Consider the following 13679-nt stretch of genomic DNA (forward strand, 5'->3'; position numbering starts at 1 on the left):
CACTGTTTAGATTTTAATATGACACATGATTTTAAGTATAGAGTAATTGATGTAATTGATAAGAATATTAGAGGGGGAAATATTAATAATGTAGGTGAAACAAGAGAATATGAATGGATAATAAGGCTAGCCACAGATAAAATTCCTGGAATTAATGCAACTGTAAGTTTAAAACCAGTGTTGGTTGTTGCTGTGTTGTTGTGTCTTTCGGCTTTTCCCGGTTAGGGGTCGCCACAGCGGAACTCCGGTCCGCTAATGATTGGCAGTAGATTTTTATGTGCCGAGTTGCCAGCTCTGACGCACAACCTTCAACGAAGGTACGCCCATTCATGCATGTCTCCAGACAGAAGACGCTCTAACTGAGAATCGAACGGGACAAGGTCTTACTGTCAGGCGACAGCACTACCGCAGCACCACCATCGCAGTTACTGGTGAAAAAACAAATGCAATATAAATAAGTTTTTATACCTTATTTTTATACCTTGTATGTAATTTTGTAAATGACAGATCTGAAGGTTTTTACTTCAATATAATTTTATTGTATATATATATATATATATATATATATATATATATATATATATATATATATGGTAATCATGTGATTTGGTTGTAGTCATATGATTTAATTTTACTATTTAAATGATGTCAGAATGGTTATTTTGTATGTTGGACTGAAGAAGGGCTGAGCCCAAAAGCTTTGCTTATTTTGTTGTTTTATTAAAGTTAAAGTGAGTTTGACATTCTTTGGCTTGAATTTATTGTTCTCTTTGGTTTTAACTTTGTTTCAAGCCAAAGTTTACCACTGCTTTATTATTTTCTAGTGAGGTACATGCCAAATGAGGCATTATACTTGATGATTGGGCTAATGAGGAAAGAGTAGAGAGAGAGGTGATATCCTCTTTCTTCCTAGATGCAAAATACTTGGTAATGAGATGTGCCACATAGAAGGACTTTCTGACCACAGTGGCAGTGTGGTGGTGGTCGAAGGAGAAGTTGCTGTTAACCTGTGTCCCTAGACCTCTTATAATGCCTTCAGTGTTCAGTGGGCTACCATCAATATGGTAATTAGTGGAAACTGAGTTTTTCCCAAAGGGGACGACGATGTATTTTTGGCATTAAGCTTGAGGCCATGGTTTCGACACCAGTCATTGGTCTCACTGACTTCTTTCTTTTGGATGTGTACATCACTTGGGGAGTTAATAATGGCTCCCAGCTTGCAGTCAACTATGAACTTGGTCAGCCAGAGTCCCTCCGTGCTGGCCTGGACTTCTGAGAAGTAGATGCCAAACAGGGGAGGACCCAGGACCGATCCCTGTGGGACTCCACTCGTGATTGGTCATCAATCTGAATTGGAGTCTGCTTGTTGGTTTGACACTGCCTAAATAGGCACTATGGGGGTGGTTAATACCCTGGCCAGTATTTAAAAGCCTAGCAATGACACATGCAGACCATCTCTGGCAAAGCAATATGGTCTTTCAATAATATCATCCCAGGCAGACAAATACTGGATCCCCTTGGAATGACACCAGTAGCTAAGCCAATTATTGAAGTAAATTATTTTCTGTTTGTATTGTGGTACCATTATTGGTGAGGGTAGAAAGCTGCTCAATGCAAGGCTGATACCCACCTATGACATGTATTCAGAGAGGTCCATCATGTCTCTCTTCATATCATCCAAGGAGGTACATCTCACTTCATTCACACCAACATGGATTATGGCTAAGTCATACTGGTACTTGTGGTTGAGTGACCTGTGTGCCTTAGAGATGATCTGGTGAATCCTGGCCCCTGACAGGCAAATGACTGAACCCTCTCTTTATCTAACCTGGTGAGGGGGGCATCTGTGTGTCTCATATTGGAGTCTCCTGTGACCAAGATGTTTGGATGTGTGGTGTTTTGCCATAAGGGCTTGCTTGTGGAGATATTGTGACGTGTATTTTTATGTGTAGTGGTTGATGTTGACTTGGTCTTATTTGCATGTGATTTCTGAAAGCAGCATACAGGAGGCCTCTGATGTTTTGGTAAGTTAGTTGTGATACCTCTGCATATGTGGGTTTATGTGTCAAGATCTTATTTAGTGAGGGAAATTATGTGCATGTGCTGACAACATGTTTGTCATTTGATTGTTCAGTATGTGAGAGTCATGTCTCAATTTTCATTATGTAACCACATTTCTTACATACTGTGTTGGTTTGTTTCAGGATTAAGTGGCTGTCAGTATACATGAGACGATTGCTACATTGACTCAGGATGCCCATGTCCACCAGGCTGACCACTGAGACAGAAGAAAAGTGCCTAAACATGGTTAAAGGTTTTTTACTATGGTTTTAACCTGTGAGAAGAGTGGGGAGATTTAACTGGACTGGGATGATAGCATACAGATGATATACTCAGTGTGAGCTGCAACTATCCTGCAAAGCGATGCTGCTCTGTGTGCAATTCAGATGCTACTAGAGAAGCAGAGGGACTGGGAAAGGTTGTAGAGATAGGAGAATTTCAACCTGAAAGCATCTGTAGCTATACAAGGCACTGCTTCCCCCTAATGTGCAGAGAGCAGCCTAGCAGAAACACTGGGCTTATATAGAATCAGAAAAAAACAAGTTTTACAACTGCAAGACGTACAGACCAATCAGAAAAACACACAATAAGATTTCAGCCAGCAGCTCCAAACCCAGATACATTTGCTACAGCACACTTCTGCCACAGGAATACCAACAAAATCCCCTCTTAATGTAGAAATGATGGTTTTAGAGCTCAAGTGCAGGGAAACCACACACTCTAGGTACTACAGTCCTGTAAATCTAGCAGACACAATGTAATTAAGTAATACTGCAGCAGTGGAAACAGTTCAGCTTTAAAACTCTACTAAAGTGTGAGAAATGTAACAAATAATACTGGATTATTATGAAATACAGTAAAAATAATCAGCAAAAGTGCAAAATAAAACTATGTCAATTCTTTTAGCAGCAGATGGCATTAGATGCAGCAGATTCTCTATAACTCTCAAGCGAAATAGTCAAACCAAGAACAGCGGTGAGGAATTGAGCTGGCTTATATATAATCAGAAAAAATACATTTTACAACAATGAGGCCTACAACCCATTCAGTAAAACACGCAATAAGCTTTCAGCCACCAGCCCCCAACTCAGATAGGTTTGCTACAGCAGACTTCTACCACAAGACTGCAATCAGAAAACCCTCTTAATGTAAAAATACTGGTTTTAGAGCTAAAGTGCTGGGAAAACACACAATCTAGTTATGACAGTCCTGTAAAACAGGCAGACACAATGTAATTAAATACTAGAGCAGCAGTATTGGAAATGGTTCAGCTTTGAAAATGTACTAAAGTGAGAGAACTATAACAAATAATACTGGATTCTTATGAAATACAGAAAATAATCAGCAGAAGTGCAAAATTATACTTATTTTCATTCTTTTAGCAGCAAATGGCTTTAGATGCAGCAGATTCTCTGTAACTATCAGGCAAAGTAGCCAAACCAAGAGCAGCTCTGAGGAATTGAGCACAAACCAACACAAACACTAGGCGTATATAGAATCAGAAAAACAAGTTTTACAACAGGAAGGCCTATAGTCCAATCAATAAAACACACAATAAGCTTTTAGCCAGCAGCCCTCAACTTAAATAGGTTTGCTACAGCATACTTCCGCCGCAAGAATGCAGCCAGAAAGCCTTCTTAGTGTATCAATGGTGGTTTTAGAACACAGATGCAGAGAAACTACACAGTCTAGATACTAGGAGACACAATGGAATTATGTACTACAGCAGCAGTGGATACAGTTCAGCTTTGAAACACTATTAAAGTGTGGAAATGTGAACTTAATACAGTTGTTTAAGTAAACTTACCATAACAGTAAATGTTTGAATGATCACTGCTTCAGTAGCCACTTCCTCATCCTTTCCCCTTATTTTTTTTATTTATTTTTTCCCCTGGGTGTGGATGTGTATCTTTTTTTCCCTTCTCCTAACATGGTTTTATCATGTCTTTAGCCTCTCCTTTCTCTTTGGCAAGAAAGCTCTGAAAAGCTTGGTGAACTAACCTGATTTTTAGTCAGCTCAGCTCAAGCTAACACGCTGTATAAGTGGAAGGTGCCCTGAAGTGTTGGAATACATATATAGACATAATGTAAACTAGTACACTGGGTTAAAAGAAATAATACACAGTAAAGCAATCTTGGGCTTAGTCCATATAAAGATCAGTTTTGGACATTTCTTCTCACTGTTGCTGAACCCACAATGTAGCCAGGCAAACCTCCTCAAAACAGTTTCAGTGTCAGAAGCCCTGGAAATGCCATCCACAGCATCATAGGCACATTTTAAACAATGAGCAGTGATTCGGGAAACAGAACAAAACAGATTATAAAAAGCAGATTTCTCCTCACAGGAAAAAACTCATGCCAAAACATTCATCATACTTCATGATTAGCCAGGATAAACTTCAATATATGGCCCTAACAAGTGAGAATTCTAAAAATTAAAGTTGCAGAAGCATGCACTTTTTTGCCAAACTTTTAAAAAGCCTTCCCATCCTCATCAGAAAGAAAAGGATTAGTATTTCCCAGCAGCAGCCGGAATCACTAAAGCAATTTATGGGTCCCCTCAAATTATATATGGTACAATACCAGATATTCTCATCAGGTGTAATATATATAATTATTGACCACTGGATGGGTAAGGACAGTTTCTACCAAATGGGATAGGATAATTTGAGCACAAAAAGGGAAACTGGCTAGGCTTAAAATGGCCCTCAAGGGTAGGTAGCATAGTACTTACCTATGAACCTATAATAGCTGTTGGATCAGGTCTGAGAATATAGTATAAACACTTAAAAGACTAAAGAACTTTATATAATCTATCTGTTTTTAGGGGCAGTTGACTGGCAGTCAGGAAAATTGCAGGCTGTATTGAAAACATCTTCCAAGGCAAACAGACGTGGAGGAAAAGGTTAAAGTTCTGGAAATTTCGGCTGTAACAATTCATAATATTTTCTGTGGAATGAAGAAACCTCATTGGTTCCCCACTGAAAGAATTGATAAATCCTGGAAGTAGTCTCAGAGAAAGAGAATCATTCAGAGGGACTACACTCTCCCCAGAATCTGAATCAGAAATCTGTGGAGATAAAACTGCATCTGTCCCTTAACATCTCCCCCAACAGGTTTAATCTTTTGAACTTCTTTAGGAAAGAAAAATCCCTTTTACTCTTACCAGAAACAGCTTTAAAAAGAATGGTCAAAAACCTGTATCAGACCCTGAGCTAAGCCTAATACATTACTCCTGTCCAGAGTAAAGGCTACAATAGAGGGTATATGTTTAGTTTTCTGTTTCGTTTTGACAGGAATTTCTGAAGAAACAGATTCAGTATTACCAGTAACAGCTACCCCCAAGGATGGACACAATATTGTGGCTAAGCAGAGGCACTTACCATGTCCCTTCTCCCAGGACATACAAGAGTGGGTCTCCCTTACTCGGTAAGGGGACTCCAACAACCACAGGGTGTGTGTCTAACCCTTGATCCATGGTGGAAATAGGGACTACACCAGAGGGATCCGAAGAAAAAGATGAGTGGTCTGAAGAACAAGTTTTGGATACAGCAGAGTCACCCACCTGTGGATCGCAAACTAGCAGTCTGCTGTGTGGCAAAGGTTGCTTATTAATCTTTTTCTTTTTGTGGCTGGAAGAAGACCCAACCAAGGAACCAGTATGGTATTCCACGGTAAAGCTAAAAATGGTGCTTGATTGCCAGGGAAACTTAGCAGCAATAGTTGGTAAAACAGATAAGATGTAAAAAAAGTAACTTTTCCCAGAAAACAAAACACTGTGAAAAACACTTTAAACACTTACCCCAGGAGAAAAAAAATAAATTAACATTTTTCCACAGAAAAATAGTTTCAAACAACTTTTAACAACATTTTACCACAAAAGTAAAAAAAAAGTGACATTCCAGTTTAGAAATACACAAAAGCCACAACAGAGTCAACCTAAACACTTTTCCTAACTTAAAAGTGGTTCTTATACAGAAAATGTAAGTTTTTCTGAGACAAAAGTTAAATGGAAATCCCCCCAGATCATTAGACAACCATCGATCATTGAAATCCTGCAAAGGAGTGCTCTTGTTGGTGGCAGGAGATCTCTGAATGACTTGCCACTCAAAGCTAAACTTCCATCAGCTTTCCTCGAGCTGACTAATGGCTTGGGAGTGTGGATAGTGCCCTGATGGAGGATATATTCATATGGCTTAGACTGCAGCAGCGGTGATCATAATGCTGAACATTAATGAGTTTCATTGCTGTTCTCCTTTATGTTTGCTATGTTTTTTCTTAATTTCAAGAGTTCTCAAAATTACAACAGATATCCATGCTTTGCAGATTCTCCACTTAGTTGTGGGTGGGATGCTAGAGGGATGTGTCATACTTACAATTGTTACTTCTTGGCAAGTCTGTGTACCTATGCATATTTGTGTGTCAGTGTACTGGAGCACTTATCAGAGTATCCTTTAAAGCGATTTTGCTATCATGCATTTTTTATCCAATTGAAAGGTAGTTACTGTATTACTTAAAAACAAGACAGAATGTATTTTATATCAGGTGTACCTGCTCAACTCACATTGTTGCCTTGTTTCCAGATGTAAAGTTCTGCTGCTTCCAAGTAAGGTTTGACATTCATAAATTCTTCATAAATTCATAAAGGCTTCAAGACCTATATATATATATATATATATATATATATATATATATATATATATATATATATCTGGATCTATTTGACATGATCGAACTTTCAAATGCTCGACTTTCATATGGCCGAGACCATATGATCAAACTTTTAAAAGTTCGAACATGTTAAAAAAAAAATAAAACAACAAAAAAAAAAAACTAAATATTTCTAGCAGGGGGACAAGCCCCCTGCATCCCCCAACTTGTGGGGCTGCTCCCCTCACATCCGTTGTTATTTAAATATACCAACTCCGAGATTGCACTACATTGTGGAAAAGGGAAATCTTCCTGTTCTGTGTTGTAAGGAGATCAACATTCAGACCACTCGAACTTTTAAAAGTTTGATCATATGGTCTCGACCATATGAAAGCTGAGCTTTTAAAAGTTCGATCACCTGAAGGGGACCCATATATATATATATATATATATATATATATATATATATATACACACACACACACACACACACACACACACACACACACACACACACACACACACACACACGAGTGTGTATAAGAAATACATACTAGTTGTCGAAAAGTTATCTAGTTGAATAGAAAACAAACTGCCACAGCTGATTGAAAGTCAGCTTATCACACATACCAGCTTTTTGTCTGTGCAGGATCACAGTACAGTATAGATCAGGGACTTTGCCCTTTCTCCAATGTAGTGCCATCTCAGACTTGATATATATAGTTACCAGGGTTTTGTTTTGCAATGATCAATGGACTGCATTTTATCACCTGCCGTTTGATATTTTACGAGCACATACACACACACACACACACATATATATATATATATATATAGGTACTGAAGCATTGATCACATGTACATTTGTTTGATCATGCAAAATGGAGTGTGTTTGTGCAAATGTTCCATTCAGTAAATATGTGTTTTTATGAATGGACTTTTTTTTGAAACTTGTGAGTTTTAATGAAGGATGTGAGTGTGTGTGTAAGTGTATGTGGGTTAGAGTAAGAGGGATAGCCTTAGTATGTCTGTGTGTGTGTGTGTGTGTGTGTGTGTGTGTGTGTGTGCGCGCGAGCATGTGGGTGAACCAGTCTATGGAGATTATGATTAGGTAAGGGGTCAGAAGCAGTGTTTCAAATGTGTGTTAGTGCATGTTTGTGTATCTGAGCCTGTCCTATGTACTGGTATTGTTACCGAAATAATTTTTTAAGGTAAGGTGTGAAATTATGGTTAGCATGTGTTACTGAGGTTGTTGTCCACCTTGGTACTGCATGCTGTCCCTAACCCTGCCCTTGCTCCAAATGTTCTGTAATGCTACCACTCACTATTCAGACAAGCTAGGGTTTAGTGTTACAGAGGAGTTTTAGTGCAAAGATTAGATAAGGATTTGTTTTCCTTTTTTCAATCTTCTGTAGGTTAGTCATTAAGAGTTTTCGGTAATATGAATATTCAATCCGGATTTTTTGCCAGTGTCAATGTTTGGCATTTAAACAGTTCAGTCATTCATATATAGCTTAGCACCACTTTTAAGATTTATTAGCTTTATTATCTTTTATACATAGACTTTTAGCTTGTATTGTTCCAGTTCCTGTATGTCAGTTATAAAAAATAAAAGCTGTACTTTCTTTCATTATTGTAAAACTGTGTGAAGCTTAGCACTGATGCCTCAGGACACTTGATTGTCTAGTCTGGCTCCCAAATGTGGTGCGTTCTGTATGGATTTTGCACACCCTTCTTACATCTATGTAGGGTTTCTACTGAGGCACTTTTTCATCTCTCATCCCAAAGGCACAGGCATATGAACCGGATATGCTCAAAATTTCCGCTAGGTGTATTGTGCTCTGTGTGTGTGTGTGTGTGTGTGTGTGTGTGTGTGTGTGTGTGTGTTTATGTATGTATGTGTGCGTGTGTGTGCGTGTGTGTGTGTGTAAACATGCATATGTATATTTTAGTATGTGTGTCTGAGTGGGGTGTCCATGTGCATGTGTATGTCAGTGTCTTTGTGGGTATTTGTTGAGATGAACTGCCATCCTGTCCAGGCGTGTTTCATTCCACAATAGGCTCTGGCTCCTTTTTCCTGAAGTCATGAACTGGATACTGAATAAACTGACTGAATGCAAATAATGATGATGTAACTAAAGTCTTGCTTACATGTGTTTTCAGTGAGAAATTAAAGGAAGCAGTGAGACTTGGTTAGTTATCAATAAGCAAATATATGATTTAGCCTTGCTTTCACATAAATATGAAAACTAAGAAATGAAAATTGCGAGTCATCCAGCATATTCTGATTCATTATACCAAAATCCTGTTGTTGGTGAGTCTGATTTTTTTTATTTGTCTTCAACTGGCAAAATAATGAAACAAGAAGCTAAAGGTTGCATTATAAGTAAAAGTATTTGACCTTGTTTTGAAATATGTGTGATGCACAGACATTCATTGACTAGTTCCAGTGTGAAAGCTCTATACATTTTAAAACATTGTAAGGGAAAAGTTGTTTTTGTGTTGTTGTTGTAACCATGGACATTACTAAGTGAACTATCTGTGCCATGCAAAAACAAACTATAGAACTGACTTCATACTGCAGTACAAATTAATAGAATGTAAATGATCAAAAAAGTTTCCACTTGCACACTGCTTTGTAAACTTTATTGTATTTATGGTTTGTATGGTGACACACAAGCTGATTTCATCAGTAATTTATAAACTTGTAGAGAGCTTTTTGTATGAAAACAGCAGTGGGAAGGAATTTTAATCAGTAGGGCAGCTTGCATTAATGTCAACTGGTTCTTTTCTAAAGAAATATTAATTAAATACCAACAGTGCTAGGGAATTTGCTTTTTTAATCAGGCCCAAAATGCCAAACATCAAGTCTGGCTGTTTTCCCAGTGCCTGCACCAGTATCAGTGTTTTTAAGTTGCGAGCGTCCATATATTTAAGATAGAAAAGTACAATATCCATTACTTTATTTTTTGTCTGCTGTCCTGACTTAACTTTTTCATTCCACCCCTCTTCTTGAACACATGGTGAAAGGGAATGGCAGGGGATTTATCGCTTATTTCAATCCTTTGTGGGGCTTTTGCTGTGGGAGCTACCATCAGTGCATTGTGCACAAATTGCTGGCAGGTACGGTACATTTTATTTTAGGTTTCAGTAGACGCAATATATTTCAAAAAATATTTTATTATTTTTTCTAAGGAAAATGTATCTGCTGATCTCTGCTTGTGACTATGTATGGTTAACTGACAAAAAAAAAAACAAAAAACAGATCATCCTGTAGAATGAGTTTTGGTACGATAACCTGTTGAGATCATCTGAGCATCTGAATGACCGACAGACTGAAAACAGAAACAGCATATGTTTCAGTAATATATAAATATACAATACTTCATAAGACAAACCAGATATACATCATTATATATTGACAATAAAGCAAAAACTGTAAGAATTCATATCAGCTTGACTTTGACAGACTGTGTCTAGAACTAGACCTCCTTATTTGGAATCACCAAGAGAGTAATATCATCTTCGTTTTTATAGTGTGCACTAACTTTATCCACACCACTTTATTTCAGTTACTACTTAATGTAGGTCGACTGAACATGTGGGCTCATTTTCAAATTTCACCTTGTTACATATAGAACAGCGCATTGTACACTGGAGTATATACATGGGATGTCAAAATGAAAATTAATGATTCATACTTTATGTTTAATGTTAACTTACTTTAATAGTGTATGGCAAGCAACAGATGCACTATATAAATGTTCTGAAGTCATTAATTTGTTCTGTTAGCTGGACTATTACACTACAGTGGTTTTATTTACTCAAAATGTGAGAAAAGCAAGACCCTCTACTACGCAAATTTATACTTTTCCCTTTTTAGACTAAATAAAGATATTTCTGCCTTATTAATTTGGCATCATGAAAGCTCAACTATTTGCTCTCTATAAAACCAGAAATGAGTTTATTTAATTTCATCACAGCATGGAAGTCAAAGAAAAAACATTCCATCACAAAGCAGTAAATGGGGTACTCATAGTAGCAATTGGGATAAATATAAGCAATCTTGTTCACATTTTTATTATTACATTAGTAGTGTTAGATACTGTTAGACATAAAAACTTCATACAGCCCATTATTGGAAGCTGAGGTAAAACAAAAAGTGTATAAAAGTCTATGTAGTAGAACATATTCCAAAATAAGCACCAAAAGTAAAGCTGGACTAACCCAGAATGTTGTTTCTTTTAAAAATGTGTTCACTTCAGCTAGGGAGCAGAATAAACTGAAAATGTATATCAACAGTTTGTTTAATAAACCTGATTTTCTGCACCTATAAATCTGTTTGAAAAGTAATGGCTTTCAATATTTTAGTGTTAGTTTTTATGTTTAAACTTACTCTTTTGCTGCACAATGTTGAGAGAAGTGAAAAAAATTCAAGAAGACTGCATCTGAAACAGGTTTGTTTTGCAGAAATCTAGTTCTAGATGCATCTTTAAAAAACAGATAATTTCTATCCAGATTTATTTGCACCTTATCAGTTTACATCTCCCCATCATTTTATAGAACTGCTGAAGTAAGACAATTAACTCTAGCAATTACAACAAATGAGAATGGAAGAATCATAACAATTTCATATTTTGATATTCTTCCCTGTTGAATAGCTAAGAAAAATCATCAGTTGCATTAATGTGTTCATGCATTGTAGCATATTTCAGATGTGCATTTAGATTTTTCATTAATCTGTTTCCACAGACATTATTTTATAGTTTATGTATACTTAGGTATAGCACATATATCTTGCATTGATCTAATCTGTTTTTCACTGGTTACATTCAAAGCAGGCTGGCAGTCCTATTTACAAAAAAACATGTGCACATTTCAGTTTAATGTTTAATGCATGTTGTATATTCTTTTTTTGAACATCTTTATCAAATTATCACTTAAGACATTGGCAGATATACAGTAAAAGAAAACAAAACATATTAACATTTTTACATAAATTATACATCACATAGCCTTTCTTTCTTTTCAACTACCACCAGTCCCACATTACATAATTTGTTCAATTTCTGCCTTTTCTTGAATATCACTCCTCATGAACGTTATTCTTCATGTATTGTTCCCACAGTTTCTGTTTATTTCTATGTAATTTGCTCCTCCCCTTTTCCAATGATCCCTTTCTAATATTCAGTATTACAAATATAGCCAGTTTAGAATTTGATTTCCTTTTTCTAATAACAGCTTTTTTGGCATGCAACAGAATTAACTTAACAAGGCCCTACTACGTCTAGACAATTCAGATCCCATGTCTCAGTTCCAAAGTATAATTTCCTTGGTTACAACCATTTGCTTACTTGATATTTCTGATAGAGTACTCTGTAAGGAATTTTTAAAATCTGTCAACTCATTACACTCACAAAACATATGTTCCTAGATACCTCTTTTTTCCTCATCACACCTCCAACATTTGTTATCTACCTGAGGAAAAATTCTTTGAAGTCTGCTTGGGGTATAGAAATACCTATGCAAACACTTACAAGCAAAAATCGTATACTTTTTGGACTTTGTCACATATTTGGGAGCTATACATATGTCTTCCCTTTGTTCCCCTGTAAACTGCTTTTTTCAGTCTCTCTTCCCAATCATTTCTAACCTTCTCTGATTGATTCTTATATTTACCATGCATTATTTTATATGCCATACTAATTAGCCCTTTTTAAAAGCAACTTCTTTTCTTGATTCAACTAAAAGCTCTACCGGGACAGGCCTTTCACTCAGGATTCCTCCATCACTTTCTTTTTGCCTATACTGTGATAGTCCCTGATAGAGAAGACAGTCTCTAGCCTGCAGTCTAAATGTCTTCTTGGTCTCTACCCATTCTGTTACCTTTCTCTCTCTAGTTATTTGCTCTCAATACTTTAGTTTCTTTGCCAGTTTTCTCTATTAAATTCTAGCCCCCCCTTGCCTACTCTCTTAACCCCTAATAGCAATCATTGGTAGAATCTCCTTTTTCTTGAACGCCCCCCCCCACATTTCATCATCATCTACTTTCTAGTATGAACTATAACCTTCTGCTTGTGTTATGTATATGAACCTTAACTATGTAGCTCTAAAATATCCCTTCAAATCAGGTAATCCTAAACCACTTGTTCTACTGGAATAATAAAATTACCCCACTTAATTCTTTCTCTCTCCCCCTCCAAGATAAAGTCCTTTAACCCTTTAGTAATTGTTATCCATAACTTCTGTCCTAGTTGATATTAAATATGCCTGACCCAAGTATAAAACTATAAGGACTAAAAACATTTTCACTGCTTGTATCTTACTAATCATATCCATAGTTTGACAGGTTCACAAATTGTTACTAGGCTAACAACCACTAGGGCCCTTACAAGCCTAGCCACGTACTCCAAACCATTTGCTTCCCGAGTATCATAGGAGGGTCATATTAGTAGAGAGGTACCTAAGCCATAATCAAGAGCTTCCAGTTTTCCACTTTTTTGCATTATCTTTTCTTTAGTCTCATCCCACATATCCTTAGCTGCCTCAACAGAAGCCTTTTCAATCCAAGTCCCTAAATTCTTCATCTTATTGTGCCTTCATGAATATGTAGTGCTGAAACAATTTATGTATGGGTACATAATTTATGGCTATAGCCTTTGCTTTACCTTCATTCATTTTATATCCTGAAAAGACTCGAAACTGTCTCACAATGCTCCACAATATTGAAATGTCCTTTTCTGGATTTATAGGGTGCAAAATAATATCATCTGCAAATGATGCCAACTTATACACGCACACACATGGAGGGGGTAGACAGAGATGAAGAATGTAACAGAATTGCCTGTTGCAAGCTGTGGAGGTACAAATAAGGGATAACTGATAGTCACTGTCCGTTAGCCACACAGTATCACTGATATGATGTAGCCAGGCAACAGTTTGTCATCAAAATGTCATATGTCAGTAAT

The 13679-nt window shown here is 36.9% G+C and overlaps 1 protein-coding gene across 3 annotated transcripts in view; it reads left to right on the top strand.

Moving 5' to 3' along the window:
* The first annotated feature begins 9516 nt into the window (after positions 1–9516).
* The window catches only part of LOC122794543 (claudin-16-like), a 536954-nt gene continuing 532791 nt past the window's right edge, over positions 9517–13679 (top strand). Inside the window, exon 1 of one of the 3 annotated variants that reach the window (XM_044063025.1) lies at positions 9517–9834. In XM_044063025.1, coding sequence (XP_043918960.1) covers positions 9745–9834 — 90 coding nt within the window. In that variant the 5' untranslated portion in view covers positions 9517–9744. The remainder of the gene's footprint in view (positions 9835–13679) is intronic. The other 2 variants (XM_044063024.1, XM_044063023.1) reach the window with 2 other exon arrangements.

This window comes from Protopterus annectens, chromosome 2.part1 (assembly GCF_019279795.1).
Source record: "Protopterus annectens isolate FY-2018-M chromosome 2.part1, PAN1.0, whole genome shotgun sequence".
Taxonomy (NCBI): Eukaryota; Metazoa; Chordata; order Ceratodontiformes; family Protopteridae; genus Protopterus; species Protopterus annectens.